General features: G+C 33.5%; 1 protein-coding gene across 26 annotated transcripts in view; it reads right to left on the reverse strand.

Moving 5' to 3' along the window:
* LOC123756780 (scribble planar cell polarity protein) overlaps positions 1-23,662 on the reverse strand; it is a 261,733-nt gene that overhangs the window by 81,037 nt on the left and 157,034 nt on the right. For 10 of the 26 annotated variants that reach the window (XM_069331888.1, XM_045740106.2, XM_045740100.2 and 7 more), the window contains 9 exons: positions 23,168-23,368; positions 21,907-21,930; positions 19,369-19,459; positions 14,932-15,119; positions 13,076-13,216; positions 10,385-10,612; positions 8,379-8,513; positions 6,545-6,625; positions 3,738-4,436 (listed from right to left, as the gene is read on the reverse strand). In XM_069331888.1, coding sequence (XP_069187989.1) covers positions 3,738-4,436; positions 6,545-6,625; positions 8,379-8,513; positions 10,385-10,612; positions 13,076-13,216; positions 14,932-15,119; positions 19,369-19,459; positions 21,907-21,930; positions 23,168-23,368 — 1,788 coding nt within the window. The remainder of the gene's footprint in view (positions 1-3,737; positions 4,437-6,544; positions 6,626-8,378; positions 8,514-10,384; positions 10,613-13,075; positions 13,217-14,931; positions 15,120-19,368; positions 19,460-21,906; positions 21,931-23,167; positions 23,369-23,662) is intronic. The other 16 variants (XM_069331892.1, XM_069331890.1, XM_069331878.1 and 13 more) reach the window with 7 other exon arrangements.

Below are 23,662 nucleotides of genomic sequence, written 5' to 3' on the forward strand. Positions count from 1 at the left end.
GAAACTTTCTAAGCCAACACATCAAGGAACTGACAAGAATGAGAAGAGAGGATGAACCAGCAATGCTTGATCTGATATTTACCCAAAATGAGTCGGATATAAGGGAAGTAAAGTTGGAAGCCCCCTTGGGAATGAGTGATCACAGTGTATTGATCTTTGAGTACCTGGTAGAGCTAGGAATTATCTCCCCCAAAAAAGAACTGGGAAACAAAGGGCTGGTGTACCGAAAGGGAAATTATGAGATGAGAAAATTCCTATGGGATATACCATGGGACACAGAACTCATAACTAATTCCGTACAAGACATGATGGACTATGTCACCCAAAAGTAACAGGAGACAGCAAACAGGTTTATCCCAGTCCGACAGGAAAAACCGAGAAGCAAAAGAAGAATCTGTGGTTTAATAGGGCATGTATGAAAGCAAAGGAACTGAACAAAAGGGCGTGGAGGAACTTCCGAAATAACAGAAGAACAGACAGTAGAAAGAGATACCAGAGAACCAGGAACGAGTACATTAGTGTGAGAAGAGAAGCCGAGAAAAAGTATGAAAAGATATAGCTAATAAAGCCAAGACCGAACCAAAGCTACTACACAGTCACATCAGGAGGAAAACAACAGTGAAGGAACAGGTGATGAAACTTATAACGGGTGAGGACATGTACACAGAAAATGACAAAGAGGTGTGTGAAGAACTCAACAAGAGGTTCCAGGAGGTCTTCACAATAGAACAAGGAGAGATCACTGCGCTAGGAGAGGTGGCAGTAAACCAGGTGTAATTTCTTTCATATTTATCTCTCCATCCATGTATTTAAAAATTGTTCTGAAGTTTGCAAGCAGAGTACCAGCAGGAGTACTGGCTTCAGTATAAATATTTGGGTGCCTTCATTGTGTATATCTCAAAATTTCTCAGTCCTCTCATTTATTTCCTTGCCTAACAACATACCACTTTAGTCAAATCTACTCTCTTTAGTCAAATCTACAAAGAACTCTCTATGACTCCCTTAGTGTATTTATTTAGTTTTTACCCACTTTTTTTTGCACCGAATCAATAGTTGTATTTAACTGAAATTAGCAAATATTAATATGCTCCCACTAAAGAACACACTATTTTGTTTTCTTCAATGTTTTAGTGAAGTAGTGATTGTGTCTTGAAACCTATACATCACAATAATTCTACAGCCCTATTTATTTAAATAATTATTTTAATATTTCACATACTTTGTGAAAAAAAAATTGCTCATTGTTCCTTCCAAAAATTTCATGTAAATCAATTTAAAAAATACAATTTTACATTAAAAATTAATGAATACTTATCCATTACAATCCAAAAGTCTATGCATAAAAGATTGAAAAATTAGAGTTTTACTTTATTCCAGTACAGTGCATTCACAGTATAAAAAAAAAAAAAAAAATAAAAAAAAAATAAAAAAAAAAAAAATAAGCATTTTCATTAGAAACAAACTGCTATGTAAAAGCATAATATTAATAAGCATTAAATTAGTAAAAAGGCAAGGGTAAAATTTTAGTGTCTGAAAAGGGCAATTATAAGAAAATAAAAAAAGCTACTACTCACTGTTTCAGAAGAAAAAGGGAAGATATGTCTTCTATACTGAAGAATTTCTCAGAAATTTTTGTTCCTTCTTCCTACCTGTTGTCCAAGGTCAAATTACGTTGTCCATTTTTCACTAGCCTAGACTTATGAAATATGCTTAAATAAGATGTTGCTTATCTAGGCCTATGTTAAACACCATTTAATGGATTTACTCCCAATATTGTGTTAAAAGTCTTGACCCAAAATTCTACCAGTACTAACATTAAAACTTGACTACATGTAGGCCTTGATGGGATGAACCAGATCGTATCATCATCTTAGCCAAGTAAACGTTTGCATATGCTTGGGTTACAAGATTCATGCACCATTTCTATCAATTACTCCAAAAGTTTGAAATTACTATTATGTAGATATGATTTCAATTGTAAAATGAAACTAATAGGTGACTTTCTCTAAACTATTAGCTTAGAAGAGTAAGAAAATATAAGGACATGAACCCATTATAAATGCTGGCAAAGTTTCAAGTTCACAGGAAAGCACAACCAACTACCAAATACAGATATAGACAAAATATTTGCCTGATTCAAGCGCCTCAGATACACAATAATAATAAAAACAAATCTCTCATGCTTTCCCCTCTAGAAGAGCATCAACATTTACATTTTAAATTTAAAATGTTCAAATTAGAAGACACAAGAGAGAAATGTTCAGAAGCAGCAAGAAGAAAGTGCAAAGTTACACGATTTTTTTTTTTATGTATGAGATGATTGAAAAACACCAAGATGAGATTAGAATTCTTTCACAGTTAATGTTTTGTCTTGGAAGTATAGTTTGCACCTCATGTTTGTGTTTCTCTACATAAATGCACCAGACCAAGCCACACAAGAAACCTAAGATGCTCTGCCATTAATATATTTAGTGTGCATTAGTGTAAAGATTATCAAGGAGAGGACTTCAGTTATATAAAATTACTCACTACACAGATTATTAAGAAATATAAAATGCTACAGATAATCGCTCTCGAGGAAAAAATAAATGTTCCTGGTCTTTTTCAGTATTCCTCTTTTTAAGTTCAAAAATAAGAAAACTTACTCCCGTAAACTACAACTATACATGAGACTACTGTATACACTGTTCTTGTATGCAACTTAAACAATGCATGAAATTTGTAATTATCTTGATAATTTCTTTGGGGTCAGAAATTCTTATGTTGATGGTGATGACAACTTGACATAGTGCCAATCAATTAATGAAGATCAAGTGCACAGTTGAAATTTAATATCCTGTGTTGAAACACAGGAAACATGCTGCATAAAACTATCAGTTTTAAACAGAGATTATTGTATATGAAGCAGTGGTATAACATCTATACACAAAATCAATTTAATTGAAAGCAAAGCATACAATGCTATCACAACTGTTTGTTCAGATTGCAAGGCCTGTAATATTATAAAAATCATGTAAACTGTAAATCTGTAAATTGGCTTCCATAAACAGCAATAGCCAATAATTGTGCAGACTGAATTACAAACAACAACATAAAGACATGGACAAAAGCTATCTGATTCTGCAAGGGAAAATTATAAACCTTTGAGCAAACTACATCTGATCAACCAGGCTGTTATACTGTGATGGATTGAGAACAGAGGGTTATAAAGCCTTTAAAAAATCTTTAAATAAGACCTGGTCCCAATGAAATGATTTAACTTAAAAGATAGACTGTCCTGTGACTGTTATTTACTCTAAATAACATCAAGGGTGAAATGGAATATATAAAGTAAAAAAAAAAAAAAAAAAAAAAAAAGATTTTAATGCCCATATTTGCATACAGGTCGGAATACTGAATTTGACCTAGATAATTAAAGAAAATCCTTTTAAAGCTACAAAGCCATTCTCCAACTATTAAACAGAAATAATATTTCAAACCAGCAGAGAGGGAAACTCATTACTCTCTCACATGACGATGCAGAGAATAAGTAAAACAAATGTGAGAGGCACAGCTATGAAAATTACAAATCGAATTTAATATTGTTTAATTATCAAATTATAAAACTTTAAACAAAGCTTTGCCTTTTGAGATCACTACAAGCATGGAGAAAATCTTATAGCATATCAGCAATGTGCCATAACTGTCAGTCCTCTCCCAGGTGTGACTGTATTAACGGCAGGTTCAGCCCACCTTACCTCTACTACAAGTGCCACAGGGGCCAGCTTGTTGTCAGTGATCCGTGTTACTACTGTCTCGGTGAGGGTAGATTTGGTGATCGTCTCTTTGACCTTTCCTAATTTGGTAGGTGGAGGTGGAAAAACCACACCCATGGGGGTGTGATCCGCTGGCAAGTTGACGGTTACATGCACAGAGGGGTTACCCTGATCTTGTTCCCGACCACCCTCCAGAAAATGCTGTGGAATCATGGCCTGAAAATCATCATTAGTGAGGGGTCGATGTTGGGCTACCTGGGTGGTGCCAGATGGGATGGTTGCTCTGGTGGGGGTTGCTGATGATGCTGTTGGTTCTGTGAGTTCACTAAGTTGATGCTGTTGCTGCTGTTTGGCTGCTGTGGCAGGAGATGCAACAGGACTTTCCTGAGCACTATGGTTGGCATCTGTTAAATTTGAGCTTGATAACCGTCCACCTGGCTGAGCACGTCTATAACCCGTGTAACTTGGGCGATTGGCCATGTAAGAACCTGCACTGTATAGGCCAGTATAGGGTCTAGGTGCGCCAAACACCCGTGGAGATGCTTTAGAACTGTTACTATTACCCTGACCAGGAGGCACTAATGTTTCACGATGAACTACTAAACGGACAAAACGTTCCAGTCCAGTTAACATTGACACAGCCTGATCATGCCGGGCTCCCTCTAAATCTACACCATTGATCTGAAACATGAAAATAAAATTACATAAATACACATACTTTCTATATGTCAGAGCTATTTGCCATTAAATATGAATGGGGAAAAGATGAGTGAAAGACGGAGGGAAGGCAAGTCATTGTAGGAGGAAGAGAAACAATAAGGTGAAGGGACAAAAAAGGTGAGGCAGAGAACAAGAATGAGGGGAAGAGGACAGGGAAAGGGGAGGGAAGGAAAAGAGGAGGGAAGAGGATAATATTTATATGATTATCTATTTGTACCAACCTCCTTCCTTTCCATCCCAAATTCTAATGAATCCTTCAATGGAAACAATACTAATTTATAGTATAAATGTATCTAAATATTATAAAAATCTAGCATTGAATGCAATGAAATGCCTCCTCCTGGTGGGTCCTCTCAATGACTTTTCAAACTATCCAGTTTGGTAGCTCCAAACCTAATGCAATGCACCTTACTGGGCCCTTTCCAGTTACAAGTACCTATAGGAGACCAAAAGCAGATTCTGGTCCACTCACTAGAGGCAACGGAGTTTCAGGATACAAAATTAACCCAAACCAGAAGGGGGAAAAAAAAAAAGTTAAAGCACCCTAAAACAAGCAACTAAATGAAGAAATTTTGCAATCCTGACAAACTATGTACACATTTGTTAGCCAGCCCCAACCACTAGTTAGCTACATTTTCCCCACCACCAAATGGGAGCCAAGACAACCCAGGGTTCCAACAAGTTGACCACCTAACTCATGTGCCTGGTGTGACTTTAGCTGGAATTCCTCATGCCGCTTAAGTAATGGCTATCATTTTGAACTGTCCTGCAGGGACCTGCGATTGTATGTGTTTCAATTTTTATTTTACTTAATGGGCATGTCTCATTAAGTCAGTCTCACTTTCTTGTTAGATCTCAGTCTTGTTCACTTCAACTACTTGTGGCATTAATTCTTTCTCCAGTAACCACTGGCTTTGCCCCCATCTTTTCAGGGTTCCATTCCCCTTGGAGGTTTGGATTCTTCTAGCCACAAGCAGTAAAGGCAAACAGGCTCTTAAGACTCCCAACAGTGTGACCAAAAAAATATGAATGTGAAGCTGGAAAAGGAACAATAACAAGAACAGTCCCCCCTGCATAGGACAAAGAATGAAAGAAAAAAACAACACTTAACTGCCCTCTGAAGCCTGAACAAACTGTAGCAGAGCACCTAGGATAGGTGTCACCAGGTGCACGACTGACCGGGATACCCAACTGGGACACCTATTTGGTAGGACTGCCATTTCGTGTTAAATGAGTGCTTCTAATTAGTGATTGGTTCTGCTCAACATATGATTATATAAACAGTTTGTATCAAGGTTACCAATGTTTTCTATACAATGCCTTGTTTTGGTGTGCTGTACATGTCTTATAGCTTGGTTTTTTAGAGCAAGTTCATCTATGTATTCCCAGGATTCATTTGCCTTTACTGAAGGGACCAGACTCTGCTACTGGTCTTCTGTAGGCACTCATTATTTAAAAATGCCTGGTGAGGTGCCTAAGGCTTGGGGGCACCCAGATGGGCAGCTCAGTGTGTTGCCAAAGTGAGCCCCTCCCCAAAAAGTCACCAAATACATCATCACTAATTTAACAAACAGATCAGAATATCAAGCTGCAGGGCATTAAGTATAAGTTACTGAATAACCTTACAATAATACAGACATATGATCACTTGTCAACCATGCACTGTATTATTATAACTGAGCCATTACAATTTGTTAACAAATTATACAATGTATTTTTTTCATGAATAACATCCCATTTTTAATATGGTACTGTACATAAAAAAATACTATACTATAGTATTGTATATTTTGATATACAGTACTATTATAAGATACCTTACATGATTCAATCATAATAAAAATCCTATACAGTATTAAGTTTTAAAAAAAGTTAACAACACTTACAAAAGATCAATACTGGCTAAACATCTGAATTCTTTGTCCAGTATTTTGAGCATTATTTTAGTTCTTTATTATGGCTCTTGAGAACTGACCAATTTAACAATAGATTCTAAAATTCTAAAACAAAAGTTTATTTTAAAAAAATTTAAAAGACAAACTGAAGTCCATTTATTTTTTTAAACTTACAGATATAACTCTATCCCCAATCCGTAACTTTCCATCCTTAGCAGCTGCTCCACCTTCCGTTATTCTGGATATGTAGATAGCCTACAAAGAAAGTATTGCTGTATATATTAACTTTGACACCATCGATAATATTTTGTATAATTTAAGATACTGTAATAATGCACAGATTTCATAAATTTGGAATCCATCAAGCACCGAACAGCAATAATCTCAGAGTTTGGGTCTGGGCCTAAAACCTATCATCAATGAACAAGGGAATACTGGAATGTGTACACATGAAAATAACAAATTAGACAATGTGCAAGTATGAAATAAGATATATTTTTTACGAAAGCAAACAATGGTAACAGCAAGAAAATCAAATGGAGCAATTTCATCCACTCAGGCTATAAGAGCCTCGAACCACAGACCAGAATGGTTGCAGGCTGCTCTGCCACCTGACCAACTTAGCACACCAAAATAATAGGCGATCACAAAGATATGCAACTGGTATCCAAATGAGACTTTAGGCCTCCCCTGGTGTGCCACTTGAGCATGGAGGTATCAGGTGATGTAAGCCACAGTCACACAAATTGCTAACCACAATTATATGTGGATAAAAACATTTTTCATGCACTTGTGCCACAGGGGCCTCGAACCACAAACCAACATTATAGTAGCCTGCAACTATTTCTTTTTGTTAAGACTAAGGTTCATTAGGGCTCTCAACTTAGGAACCTAGTGAAACTGCAAGCAAGAGCTGTTATCCTACCTCAGCCCATTTGAAGCCTGCCCCAAGAGACTTGTTTATTTAATGAGATTATTCTTTGAAACTAAGTAACTATTATATAAGGAACAGGTACCTGATGAAACTCCATGAAGGCTGCCACCTTCAGGAAGAGAGAGAGTTTTCTGGGTCTCCAAGAAGGTGGCAGCCCCTCCACCCTCAGCTGTACTGTGAGATAGAAGGTATCAGCCAATGTAGATGTATATGTATAGTCCCCCCACAACCTGCTAACCCTCTTTCCATGGCTGCAGGGTAAATAAATCTATATACATTTTATATAAATAAATAAATGTGGCCTAAATAAATAAAAGTAGCCTTGTACCCTGCATGTAACCAATGTTGTAACCCTTTTTGTGTAATGACATTTTCAAATAAAGTTAAATATATATACACACATACCAAAAGAATAGGGGTGGTAGGAGAAGAAAATATCAAAGTGTTCAGTGAGGATCCACAAGGTCTTCTCTGAGTACTCTTTATTTTCTTCTCCGAGGCTATGGGTCCCTACACTTACACCAGAGGTGGTACACCTTCTAAGTATAATATATATATATATATATATATATATATATATATATATATATATATATATATATATATATATATATATATATATATATATATATATATATATATATATATATATTATATATATACACACACACATACAGTATATAATATATATTATATATATATTATATATATATATATATATATATATATATATATATATATATAATATATTTATAATATAATATCAATTAGAGGTACCACCTCTGGTGCAATTGCAGGGACCCACATCCTCGAAGAAGAAAACAAAGAGCATTCAGAGAAGAACTTGTGGATTCTCACTGAATACTTTATTCTTTTCTTCTCCTACCACCCTTATTATTTTTTTATACATTTTGTTTTATTTTATTGCAATGCTACAGTTTACAGAGAACACACCCACACACACAAATATATAAATATATATATATATGTATGTGCGTGCGTGCGTGCCCGCACGTATCATCATCCACTCACATTAAGACAAAAATACAATCACTTCTCTATTACACTACTCACTTCTGATCCATCTTTGAACTGTGCTGCTCCTCTCCCACCAGCTATGCTGAATCCCAAACCATTGTGGTCCCGCATGAGTGTTGTATAGATGGTTTCCGTCAGTATCTGCGTCGGGAAGTTCTCTTTGTCATAGTGCTGATGAAAAAGTTAAAACAATCATGCACTATCTACATCAAGCGCTACAAAAATAAAAATATTACAAGGAAGAGAACTATAGCAACAGCCCATGGCATACAATACATGCTTATATCTATACATATATAATCTATATATATGCAGAAAACCACATTGAAAAATACAAGAATACTAAATATATTTTTGCACGCCAGGTTTTCATCAGATTTGTCTAGCTACGATGAAGACCTGATGGTCGAAATCGTTATTAGCATTCTTTAATCTTTCAATGTGGTTTTTCCGCATACTTTGATTAGTGTTTTCATGATTTTTGTTGCACATCTAAATATATAGAATATATATATACATATATATAAATACAGTGGAACCTCTGTGCTCATGAACCACTCATTCATACTTGTCCGAGTCGGTAAGATCAATTTATGCTTGTATCCCGCCTAGTGAAAACCGCGCTTGAATTCTCTGTGAACAATTTAATAATTTTTGTGTTTTCCTTTTTGTTGCTTAACATAAAAGTTCTTATCATATATCACACCATGCAACATTTTGCTGAAGAGACTTGCCCAAATAAAGCTGTAGAAAGCTGTTGTGTTAACCTTTTTATTGACAAAGTGATGTCTCACTACAGACAGTTGTTAAAATGTATACAAAAACAAGTGTCTTTAGACAGATTCTTAGTAAGACAAGAAAGCAGTCAGTCACAACCAGGTCCTAGTGGAATGCCTGCAAAACATAGGAGAGAGAGAGTACCCTAGAAAAGTCATCACTAACATCTACCTTCCCTGCCCCTTCCCCCACCCCCCTCCTCCCTTCCATATACCAACAAGAATCCTCAATAAGGGTAAAGTGGAGTTAAATGATCATTAATTTTATTTACAGTTTACATTTATTCCTTATTGTTTTGTGGGTGAAAAAATTTAATTTTAAATTTAGTATTCTGGATAAAATGTATTTTAAAGTTACTGTAATACTTCTGAGTGTGACCGACATGCTATGCGTATTAGTGGCTTTAGATATAGTATGTACTAGCTCTATCTGGAAATCCAACTTTATGTTTTTAACTCATCTTCTATGTATGTACTTTTACCTGAATAAAAATTTGAATTTGAATGTGTAGAGCGGATTAATTCAATTTACATTATTTCTTATAGAAAAATTTGATTCAGTGTATGAATATTCGGGTTACGTAGCATGTTTTGGAATGGATTCAATTCTTATTCCGAGGTTCTACTGTATTATTTATTTATTATTATTATATATATATATATATATATATATATATATATATATATATATATATATATATATATATATATATATATATATATATATATATATCCATAATATATATATTATGTATGTATATTTGGTAGCAGTCTTTCCTGTAGACATATTTATATAATATGACCGAAAAAGTAAGATTAATAATTCTAACACGAATTTTCTCAATCTTTCGTACATTATGCTTCACTGTTGGAGGTAAATCAAAAATCACTTCTCCAAAATTCATTTTTATTTCTAGTCTAGAAATATTTCTAGTCTAGATTTCTAGACTAGAAATAAAAATGAATTTTGGAGAAGTGATTTTTGATTTACCTCCAACAGTGAAGCATAATGTACGAAAGATTGAGAAAATTCGTGTTAGAATTATTAATCTTACTTTTTCGGTCATATTTAATAAAATTTATGTATGTATGTATGTACACATACATACATGAGAAAAATTATAAAACTGCTAAGGGTTTTATGTCATTAGAAAATAAACTAACAATTAAACAAAAAATTACAAATACAGTAAGTTTACTAAACATAACATGAAGATCATTAACAGTGCAAAGAAAATTACAAAGAAAATGTTATCCACAACCCACCTCCATTTCACCATTTGGTTCAGCATCTCCATTTATACTTGTATGTTCACCATTTACAGTAATTGGATCACTATGACCATTGATAGTCATATCAATATGGTTGGATGTTACCTCTGTTGGTGGTATCTGCTCAGGATCAGTTTTTATTAATGCTGAACTGGGAGCACAGGTGTTTATTACTTCTTCAGCCATCACATGATTACCAATAGGCTCTACTTTGGAATTTATCTGGAAAAAGAAAAATAATATTAATACATTGTACATCAGGAGAAACTGGTCCCCTAATATAAAATGAAAGCTAAGAACACTTGTCTCATGTTCAGGAAACCAAATCAGCCTTGCAGACCCTGCAAGGCTCAATGCAATTAGGCCTACAATGCACCATATCTACCTGGCACTGGCAAGAATTATTATTTATAACATAACTGTATATTGGCTACTTACCACCAATTACAAAGCAAATCAAGTCAATATGTTGTGTGTGCAATACAAAAAAAAAAAAGCAGAAACACACATTGGTAACAATATGGTCTAAGAATGAAGTGTAGTATTATACAGTACTCTGCATCACACTCTCCAGACCTTATAAAATCAGCAAACCTAAAATATCCATATCCATTATATATACTTGAATGTAAAATGTGTGTTATGTAAAACTACAAGACTTAAACTAATACAAATATTGATATAAACAAACACAGGGTGTGCATATAACAACAGTTATATTTCTATATTTCTATACGTAAACGTTTTACATTACTGTTTACAAAACATTTAACCGTAACCCTCTAAAAGTGTTAGGGGTAAATGTTAAACGGCTATTATAAATAATGCCACTGCCTGTGTGCCAAATTTTTTTTTTAATGTACATTTAGATGCAAAAAAAAAAAAAAAAAAAAAAAAATATCTACGTCATTTTTTTTTCATACACGTTGGGAGGATGCTAGGTTAGGGGATCATTGGGTTAATTGGGTACACCTATATGGTGCATAAAACTGTTCCCTGCACGGATTAAAGAAGTGTCTTACAAACAACATCTTTGCTGCTATTCTGATAATGACACCAAGAAACAAATTCAAGCACCAGCAGGAAACATCAAATTGTGATTTAACAATAATCACATAGCCTGGTTGATCAGTCCAGCAACCAGGAGGCCTGGTCGACGACCGGGCCGCGGGGACACTAAGCCCCGGAAGCACCTCAAGGTAGCCTCAAGGTAGCTACTGGCAATTGCCCTATTGCTGGAAGAAGGCAAATGTGGTACCAATTTTCAAAAAAGGAGATAGAAAAAAGGCACTTAACTAAAGACCAGTATCACTGAGAAGTATCCCCTGTAAAGTATTTGAAAGAATAATTAGGTTAAGACTGGTTTCACACCTAGAGAACATTAGGTATGAAAACAAATCCCAATAGGGATCAGAGAAGGGAAATCATACCTAACAAATCTTCTGGAATTCCAAAATAAAGTAGTAAGAATAAGGCAGGACAGAGAAGGATGGGCAGACTGCATAATTCTGGATTGCCAAAAAGCCTTTGACATAGTACCACACAGGAGACTGCTATTCAAACTTGAGAGGAAGGTGAGGATATGCAGAAAAGCCCTAGCTTGGATGAAGAATTAGTTAACAGGAAGGAGCCAGAGAGTAACAATCAGGGGCGACAAGTCAGGCTGTCGAACAGTAACGAGTGGAGTACCTCAAGGATCGAAGCTGGGACACGTTCTACTTTTAATAAACTTGAACATTAGGTGAAAGGAAATGTGCTTAACTATTTCTGTCCTGCCTGGGAATGGATCCCAGAATCCCTGATTTTGAGTCAAGAACAAAGTCAACTGCACAAGACCATAAAAATACAGTACTGAATCATTATTTTTGTCATTAATGTGTACATAGTTATTTAAAACAAAAATAATGTGTAAATTAAAGTGAAGCAATACACAAAAATCATTCAAGCTGAACATGAATGTCCAAACTCCACCCCAAATCAGCAAACTGTACATTTTGTGACCATATACTCAATGACTCCTCCAAATGGCATCCTTCACCAGTGTACAAAGCCAGGAAAGACTTAGATATTTACATTTTTTTTATTTTCTTTACTTTTTGCATGCAGAACTACTAGTAACATACCAATATATCTTTAGATCATGGAAAAACTAATAAAGCACAAAATAAAAAACTAAAAATGTAAAGATAAATGACACAGCACCTCACCCCATCACTCATTACCTAGCAACCATGCTGCCCAGCTATCAAAACACACACTTTCACATATACAGAGTATATGTACACATTAGGATTTAATGACTGAAATGATGAAGCACACTTCTGGCTAATCCCCAGCAACATTCAAAAATAAATATTTAACACTTAACTGACACCAGTTATTGGTGTCAGTTAAGAATACCTAGTATTCTTACCTGACTAGAATATCAGGTACAATGTCTCTTTCACAAGCAGATAGAGAGAAATAACACACTAGACACTGAATAGTCAAATCATCCCATCTTGGGCATTTAACTGTAATTCCATATTACATTTTTCTTACAAAATAGTCATGACAAATTTTAAGTTTTTGTTTATCTATGCTTAAAAAACTTTAGGTGGTTCCAATGGTTATAAAATTTTTAATTGTATATATAATGTGTAGTATATGCTAATACAATTCTAAAAGCAGAAATAATTGACCAACCTTTTCTGGAACAATTCTTGTTATTTCGCGTGTAACTACAAGCCTTAACTGAGATCCTGCCTCACGCATGATGTTCACTGCTTCATAGTGGTCACAGATTTCAACATCATGCCCATTTACCATAAGAAGTTTGTCACCAACCTGTACAAATTAAAAAATGCATGTATTAGTTGTTACATTTAGTCCTGTAATATTTCTGCCTTAAGATATAATTAAAAACATGTAACTGATATGAACAATTGGGATTCCACTTAATGGAATATAACCTGATAAACAGGAAAAATGCTTAAAAACCTTGATTTAACACAAATCAGTAATCTAATTAGCTCAACAAAGGATAATGGTTATTCATGTACAATAAGATTCTACATGACCTTTGTCTCAAATTCATTCATTCCTAAATAAATTATGTGTGTGTGAGTATTATTTACACACATCCATATGTATACATACAGTACATACATACATTTTACACACACACACATACACACAAACAAAAAGCTTCCAAAAATTTTGATAAAGCAAGAGATCTAGTGGTGGACCTTTCAGAACTTTTCACGATTATAATATGACATTTCCGTTAACAAAATAAAAAAAATTGGATAATATATATATATATATATATATATATATATATATATATATATATATATATATATATATATATATATATATATATATATATATATATATATATATATATATATATATGTATATATATATATATATATATTATATTTTATTATATATATATATATATATATATGTATATATATATATGTATATATATATATATATATATATACATATATATATATATATATATATATAATAAAATATAATATTATATATATATATATATATATATATATATATATATATATATATATATATATATATATATATATATATATATATATATCTTAAATGATAAATATAAAAAACTTGAAAACTTATATCAATAATACATAACTCATAACATAAATCTCTTAATCAACACCTATTGTTAGTCATTCTAGTCAATCCTAATATATCATTTATGCTCATTACATCATTTTCAGAACCCATTCCCACTATATTATTTGAAACACTTATTACACATATTGTATAATTACTTGGCCTTTACAGTTAACACTTTAGACTTAGTCTAAGAAACCCTAGCACGTAAAACTTGCATTCCGTAAAAAAGTTCATCGATTCCAGCATTTTCTGCTACTGTTTATATTCCTGAAACATTCCCAATAGCCTTATAAATCTTTTCCTTTTGCCAGGGGCCTAAACAGGTGCAGGCCCCAGATAACCAGAATAAAAAAAAAAAAAAAACTTGTGTTTTTGCTAAGACGACATTATGTGAAGATGGCTCCCAGTCCAATCCCAAACCCCTATGATACAAAAGATGCTGGGTTGATTGTACCACACAGTGATGGACAGTGAGGTCACCACATCCTTACGCCTTCTCAAAGTTTACGACTTCTTTATTCCTGTTTTTACTATTAACAACTTCATTCAGAAATATATATTATAAATGTATGATATACATTAAGCTAATTAATCTAATATATATTAATTTTGTTATTATTAATACAGCACTGTATTAGATGTTAATGTGTGATTCAACTGTATGTACTAACAACTGCATAATACTCGAATGTACAGCGGTGCTTTAATTTTATCCAATGACATCTGTACAATGTATAAATGTGCAGCAATTAAAAATTTGAATATGTATGAACAAATTTGTATTATAAATATATTTTCCCTGAAATCATGTACAGTATGTATATTAATGAAAGTTAATTTTGTTTAAATATTTCAATAGAAATGACTCCAGATAACTCAAGCTTAAAACAACGTACTCTTAATCCAGCAAGATAAGCAGGTCCACCATCAGTGACACGTGAAATGAAAATTCCCTCGTCATCTCCCTTGTAAGGTGTTGATCCCCGCCCTCCTGCTATAGAAAGACCAAGGCCGCCAGTTGTCCGCTCAACGTTCACATCCATTCTCTTCTCCTCAACAACAACTGAGGGACCAGAGTCTGAGACTGCAAATATTGAAAAAAAAAATAAATCAGTAAAAATAGAGTACATTCCAATTTGTAGAGAAAATAAAGAAAATTTATCTTAAAATATTTGGTAAGAATATGATATAACAATCATCTTTCAAACAGTGAAACAGGTTCACTAAAAAAAAAAGAGCTATAAACAAGTTATTAACTTTATAAAATTAAATAAAACAGATAAAAATAATGCAATTATCCTCAGCTCATGTTGAGATAAACTCATAACTTCTGCACAACATAAATATATACCCCAGTACACAGGCAGACAAAAGACAGGTGGCACTAAAAAAGGGACCTAAGCAGACTTTAAAACAATATTTCATAGACTCTGAATGGAACAAATAATTAAAAGGTAACTATAAGAATAAATTCCATACTTTTCAATGTTTTCTATTAAAGCATTCATTGATAAATAATTTCTCTCACACTGCAAGGTAAGTCACTTTCATCTTTTTTTTTTTTTGTCTTAATCAAACTTCTGAGTTAGGTACAGAAATCTGACTTGACTTCCTAACAAGAATAGCCAAACTGGATGGGACCTATCCCTACAAGTTGGGACACTATATATATCTCATTACTTTTGACCAAGAGGGACTCAACTTGCCTCCAGATTGTCAGAACATGTAATCTAACCCAGTGGAAGGTAGCATTCCAAAGGGAAGGAACAAACTAATCAAGTAAGATATCCCACATGGCTATGCCAAGCATATTTCACAATACTGTACAGTACAAATTATGTTAAACACGTTGTTAATCCTCAAATTGCAGTTATTGTCAAACGTCATTCCCTGGAGTAATGCAGATAGCATCATTGGTCAATTTTTGTTATTACCTGGTTTTCATACAAATTAGATAAATATGGTTATAATACATCTCTATCTAATGTAAAAACTAGACCATGAAAATGTCTACTGTTATTTTTAATTGTCTACTATAAATAGACACGGCTAACTGTATTATCAGTAAGGCGATTATTGCCACATCACAATTCGTTCGTTTCCCTGCCGGTGCATGAATCTATTTCCGGATGACATTAATGTAATAACATGTGGGGCACTTTGGTACGCTAAAATATATATTCATGTCACTAATATGCACACCATATTATATTTTTAAAACAATAACACACACTGTTTTTGCTGTTATTACACTGTATAAAGATATTATATGTAACTATCTACATATTCGTGCACCATTATGAACCACAAAGCAGTTCTGGTGGATGTATTAATTTCGTATCCAGTAATCTGAGTTCCACCTAGCCCTGCATATTTTGCACGAAGTTGTAACTACACGCATTAAATATACTGTATCTTTGTATTTTTTATGCTTTTACCATGGTTTTTTCATGTACAATGATTGATTGGGCTGTCAACAATAAAATATATATCACAGAACATGTAGAACATGAGTATATTTATGTTTACCTATCACTAATACTGTATGTGCACAAAATTTTATTATTTGAAATATAAAATTTCAAATAATAGGAATATAAAAATGGCTGACTAGAAACTTCTTCACTCTGCACTTCTGCCACATTATAACTACCTGTATTATATATTGTATCCAAAATTCACGACTGCTATTGATATGGCACAGGGCTATTAGCGAATGTAAGTGAAATAATCACAAAGTATTGTAGATAAGCTAAATATCGTCAATACAATTAGCTACTGAAGTACAGTACATAGTAGTTGCAATGATATTGCAAGCTTGCATCACTACACAGATCAATAAAATACAATATGACTAATAATGTCATTGAATATCAAATAAATATAGTGACATATGTTAAATACAATGAATGTGTGAATATAAAAAAAAAAAGGTACAGTCAAAATTTAAAAAAAAAATGTAATACAGTAATTTTTTAATTGCTTGTTTGAAGAGTTTGCTAAAACTTAGAGATGCACACTTCTCCTCTAATACCTTATACAAGTTAGAATGTATTCAATAAGTTAGAATCCGACATAACTATGACCGGAAACAAAAGAAATATATTACCCGAGAACCTTTATTCCAAAGTCTGCTGCTCAATTTGCGAGCAATTCTTGTCAAGCCTACATATTAAGTAAGTTTCCAGCTCCAGGGATACCTGTGATCCAGAATTATAATTAACCTAGAAATTTTAGTTACTGTATAAATTTTATACATGTGCTGATTTATGCTAATTTTGGATGTATTTAAATATTTTTTTACAGCCACTAAATAAACAAATAAATAATTATTATTATTATATATATATATATATATATGTCGTACCTAGTAGCCAGAACGCACTTCTCAGCCTACTATGCAAGGCCTGATTTGCCTAATAGGCCGAGTAATTCTTTATTTTCAATATTTTGTTTCCTATTGGTTTATTTTAAATATTATTATTATATTATATTATGAACATAAATTATTGATTTAGTTATGTTAGTTTAGGTTAGGTTAAGATAGGTTAGGTAGGGTTGGTTAGGTTCGGTCATATATCTATGTTAGTTTTAACTCAAATTTAAAAACAAATAGCTCATACATAATGAAATGAATACCTTTATCATTTCATAAGGAAAAAAATTAGAAAAATATTTAAATTCTGGAAAACTCGGCTTATTAGGCAAATCGAGCCTTGCATAGTAGGCCAAGAACTGCATTCTGGCTACTAGATAGTACCTAGTAACTTAACGTACCTAGTACCTAACGTAGATATATGACCGAACCTAACCAACCTTACCTAACCTAACCTATCTAAACCTAACCTAAACTAATACAACTATGTCAATATTTTATGTTCCTAATAAAATATAATAATAATAATTCAAATAAACTAATTGGAAACAATTTATTGAAAATAAAGGAAATCACTTGGCCTATTAGGCAAATCGGGCCTTGCATAGTAGGCCGAGCAGTGCATTCTGGCTACTAGGTACGACATATATATATACACACACACACAGTATATATTATATGAGTACTTTTGAACCAAAGAAATCAAGTATAGTTGCCATTATGACAACTCAGTGCAATAAATATCAAATCTTAAAATTTGTATGTTTTTTATTTTTGAAATTTGTTGCCATTTTATATGAACAAATCCACAAAAGGCATGATGAGGGTTCAAGTCTACATCTGGGATGATCCCAGAGGCGCATTATTCGATTGCGCCACGACAATCACGCAATGTATCAATGTATCACGCTATTGTGATTTGTGTGTGTGCATGTCCTTTTAAACTTAACATTTTTTATTCTTAATTCTCTTATTAAAGAAACTTTCACCAGTAGGAGACCTTACCAATATCATTTCGTCAATTTTTTTTTTAACTGGAATTGACCAATTAATTCAAATTTTTGTTTACCACTGAAAACTTTAATAACGTTTATGATATTTAAATAAAGAAGCTGGAATACCCCACATGCATATCTTCACTATAACAATAGTTGTGTAAGATAATTAATAAAAAAAATAATCTGCATATATGAATGCAAACTAATTAATACTCATAACAGCCTCAATATTCAAATCAACATCTATATATATGTTAAACAACCCCAATTCTTTTCAACTAACAGTTGCTAATGAAAGTTGCATCAGCACTATTACTTTCTTACTAATTGTACAAAACTCTTGCTGAGGTCAGGCAGACTATATAAATCTATGCTGTGCCATTCTCTAGCAAACAGACGCTGTTATTTCTAAGATTATGCTGTGCCATTCTGTAGCAAACAGACGCTGTTATTTCTAAGATATTCAGTCAGTCCATGGAGTAGAAATAAAATATTTATCTACACACACATTCATGGATGTCACACAAATGATTTCCTTTTCCCTTATCATATACTTTGTATACTTGCATTTACCATCAATTACCTTCTCTCAAGTACACCACTAACTACAGTATATACAATCCTATCACATCTATATTATGAACATACAGTAAATCAAATTTTACATATTCAACTTATTTTAGTAATTAAGAAAGGGTTTAAACTTTTCTTCTCCTTAACTATTACTTATTTCAGGACTACTGTACAAGTAAGAGAACCTCATACATTCTTCAGGTACTTCATTTATATCATATCAGTCACTGCACATTAGTCCATCTTTTGTGTATGTTGTTTCTGTTATAAAACCCATTCACTATACTGAATATTCCCCCAACCTGTATACAAGTATTCTGATGAACTAGCTGTCCTATAGTAAAACAATGATTAAATGGTTTTATTGTCAAAATCTCATTACTCACTGATGGAACGACTGTCAGCATCAGATTCAGAAGCAGCATGATCATGATTACTGTCTCCTTCACTGCCCTCTCCACGCTGCAATGCCTGTTGCTGAGAGAAACGCCTAAATTAATACCGGAATTATTAAATATATTAAATGTACGAGATCACCAAAAAATCCCTTGCCAATTGTTGAAATAAAGTTTGAAAACCTTTATAGAAATTTAGCCAATTCTACAGCACAATCTTTAAAATTTATGCAGCATTTCCTATCTCTCACATAAGATACAATAGTTTTAAAGTTTTTAGAAATTAATCATATATTGCATACACAGTATAAAATACTGTATATACAGTAGAACCCAATTTAAATCTAACTATTTCACCAGAAGAATTCACCAAGTTCTAAGATCAGTAAGAGTAGATGCAAAGTAATAGAAGAGTTCTGAATGAAATAACCGGCACATTAGCTGGACAGAAATACAATACAAAAATAATATTTAATAAAATATAAAACTTAAGAATATGAAAAGAGACTTTCTGAGCATGAAATGGCCAAAGCAGAAGAGGTGGGGTGACATACTGCACCGATTCAGCAGGGGGTCTTTTCAATGTCACTGCTGACTCATACTGGTGCTAGATAAAAGGCATTGGATAAAAGAGCTTAAATCAACCCAGAATAACCACAAAGTTCATTCAAACTCTTTAAAAGGCTAGTTGAGTCCAACTTGGCATCGTAAAGGCCACCAAGGAGCACTTTTATATATTATCTTTTACCAGAGCCTTAAATGGAAGGTAAATGGAATACTAGGATGGATCCAACTGGGACTTCAGTTCACCAGCAACCTGAACCTAGAAAGCTGGGGAAAGAACCAGATCTCAAACTTGCCGACACAGAGATTGGCTGGGAGCCCACAATTTCCAGTCGTCGAAATAGGCTAAAACATGAACCTTAGAGATGTAACCGGTTACTGGTAAATGAAGTAACAAGACTCAAATAACTTGTCACACATACAAGGTAAATGTTCCAATTTTAAGTACTGTCTTATAAAGAACACAGGGAGATCACTGGAAATAAAAGCTAAGTTTCTCAAGAACAATGCAGTTAATGGAATCCAGTTTCACACATGATCACCTATCATAGAGATGTCAGGAAAAGATGATGAGGCTCAAGACTAGCGAGATGGTTTTGCAAAGGGTGTTGCTCATTGGTGGCAGTCAAGGTAAGCATCCAAATGAGAACCTAGCAGTGTGTTGAAAGAACTACTTGGTAGTCTTTGATGAAAGTAGAGCTTGGAAATACTTTTAAAGTTTGTAAATAAACTTGAGTAGTTCTGGAATTTAGCTTTTTCTTCACTGCCTTCCTAGTATCAATATCTAAATTTAGGGCTATTTTACAAGATCTCTACTGCTCTGGTGTAGACTGTCCTCCTGCATTTACTATTATTATGATCTCGTTCAAGGGGAACTCTGTCATATACTGCCTTGGGAAGCATCTAAGTAAAATAGCTTAGAAATAAAGGACTATAATAAAGGACCTCTTCTGCTTTGACCTCATTTACTTTTCCAAAGTGATTTTAGTATAAACTTAGGACAATTTGCTTATTATTATTTGCACTAATGAAATCAACAAAACAGTGGTAATAAAAAATTTTCAACCTGGGTGCAGCAGAAGGCACCCAGAATTAATAATTCTGTTTCAGCACCAAAGTGCATAGTACAGTACATTATACTGTGTGCATAGAAAATTTTGTGAATCCACTATCGAGTGTATTTGAATTTCGTACTTTTAACACACCAAAATTAAGAAAAAAAAACAAAAATTATATGGTGTGATGGTGAGAATTGTGCAGCACCACACACCAAGCACTACTGCCCATGATCAACACACTGCAGGAACAGGTCACACTTTGTTCTCCAAATTTTTTTAGGCCTATTTATACTGTTTTTCCTGAGGCTTTGGAAAGACCCTTACACAAAAGTGTGCCATGCTGCCCACTCAGCATATGTACATATTTTAAAGTGGTTAGATGAGGATTAAGATTTCTAACACTGCAATAGTTGCTTACATCATCGCAAACACCAATGTCTACAATATCAATGACAAATTAAAGCAGCTGATATTCTATGCAGAAGCATTGGAATTTTAATCAACTGTTTACTGCTATATTTTCAAATACCAGAGCATAATAATTATGGTTTTAAGGTTGGCAGTGGAATACATATTCTAAACCTGGTCAAGTTAAATATAATATAATGGAGGAAACAGTAATACATTTTAACTAATGAGGATATTATAAAAATTCTTATGAATCTAAATACTAAACAAATCCCCGAATGATGCCATGCAGTCTCAAACATGTTATCCACAGCCCATCGGCCAAATGATCACCTGATTCAACATCTTCCGGTGTGCACAAAACCCAAATAGACTTTGGTATTATTATTATTATTATTTTCACACAGGCACAGCTCATAGAGCTGCACTTCAGAGATTAAAGTTAACAAACATTTAAAAACATGTTCTTTCTTCAAACACAAAATTCATATCAACTTACTCTGCGCAATTCACTTCGCAGTGGCTGGATACATTGGTGAATCCATTACAGACATTTTGGAAAGGAGAAGACAATTAATTCCTCTAATATATGTAGTACTAAACAATTAGTACATAATGTACTAAACAATTAGTACATTATACAGGTGCAAATTATTATCAACACCCAAGTTGTCATGATCCATCTTTTCATAATTCTCATAACTATTTACTTCACAGGTACTGTCCAAGTTAGAAAACATTAAAACATTTAAGGTATTTGGCAGCTTATCTGGGTTCACGCAAGGTACCATAATTAATTTTGTTTTCAAAGTTATTCATCATATACCTTAACCAATTATTTATCCAAATTTTTCTCTAGTCAGCACATGCATATCAGTCTGAGCTTAACTTACCTTTGACACTGATAGCAACACATACAGCATCATTGTAATAAACTAAATACTGTATACAAAAAATATAAAAAACACATTTTTTATGAAAGTAAAAAAAAATTCTTCCATTCAGTCTTTCTCGTATGCATTCTTCTTGAGCTATTTCAATCGGCACTATTCCTTTCCTCCATCCTATCCCAAATCCTCAGTCTCATCCCTTCTAAGTGCTTTATAGTCATAATGCCTTAGCACTTTCTCCTGATAATTATTTTACCTCTCCTATGCTTTCTAGCAAATTCAGCAAACATATTTCATTCTTTTATCTCCACTAAATTTAATAATTTCTGCACATCTCATCAGATACTAGCAGCTTTGCTACATTTAGCTCCTTCACGGATGTACTAGCCTCCTCTGTAAGCACAACAACCGGTACACTGTCTTCAGCTCTTTCCACACCAGAAAAAATATATTCATGTTCATATATCAGAGTAACCAGGTTACTCCTGCCGTTTACTCAGTTACTCCCAGTGTTTACTAGATTACTCCCGCTGTTCACCCCTTTACTCTCACCTTTAACTTGAAAAAGATGAACACAAATTCAATTGTGTTACCGGAATTCAGATTACCAAATTCTTACAACGTGATGGAGTGAAAATTAGTATGTGAGTTGTCAACATCATATAGAAAAGTCAATATTTTATTCACTAAATAGAGAGTAAGGAATTTACTTACAAACTGTAAGTGAATGCTCCGTATTATAACATTTAAGTATCTCATTTAAAATAAAGCAGCATAGGAAAAAAAATGGAAATATTACCAGAAAAATATAGTCCCCTCAGTGGAAGCACCAAATTAACAAAATCTTCTTGTCAGAACATGATAGCTAACCTGAGCGATAATAGAAGCAACTTTCTCCAAGTCGGCATTTTTTGTGGTTGGACTTATACGCTTATTCTTGAGGTGATGAGGTGTGTCTCTTCGATGCAGACGAGTTGGCCGCTCAAGGTCCTCTACAACCTCCTCTACAACTTCTGCAGCTTCAGCAGCTTCACTCTTCAAAGTGAATCCCACGTGCTTTTCACTTTCAGCCTGAATATTTTAGAATTACATAAAGTTCATTTAAATTTTATATAGTTTCTTAAAAAATAAAATCTGTGCCATAATTTACTTATTTATTTATTTAATATATATATATATACACATACACACACACCCACCCTGTATACAGAATCCACATTTTTTCCAAAATTAAATCTATTCTAAAACAATGAGTATATTATATACAGCACTATGTGTGTGTAAATCACGAAAATAAACACGTGATGAAAAATGTGACGGTGTCAGACCACAGAGGAAGAACTGAAACAGGAATTTCCTCAAGTA

This window comes from Procambarus clarkii, chromosome 26, assembly GCF_040958095.1.
Source record: "Procambarus clarkii isolate CNS0578487 chromosome 26, FALCON_Pclarkii_2.0, whole genome shotgun sequence".
NCBI lineage: Eukaryota > Metazoa > Arthropoda > Malacostraca > Decapoda > Cambaridae > Procambarus > Procambarus clarkii.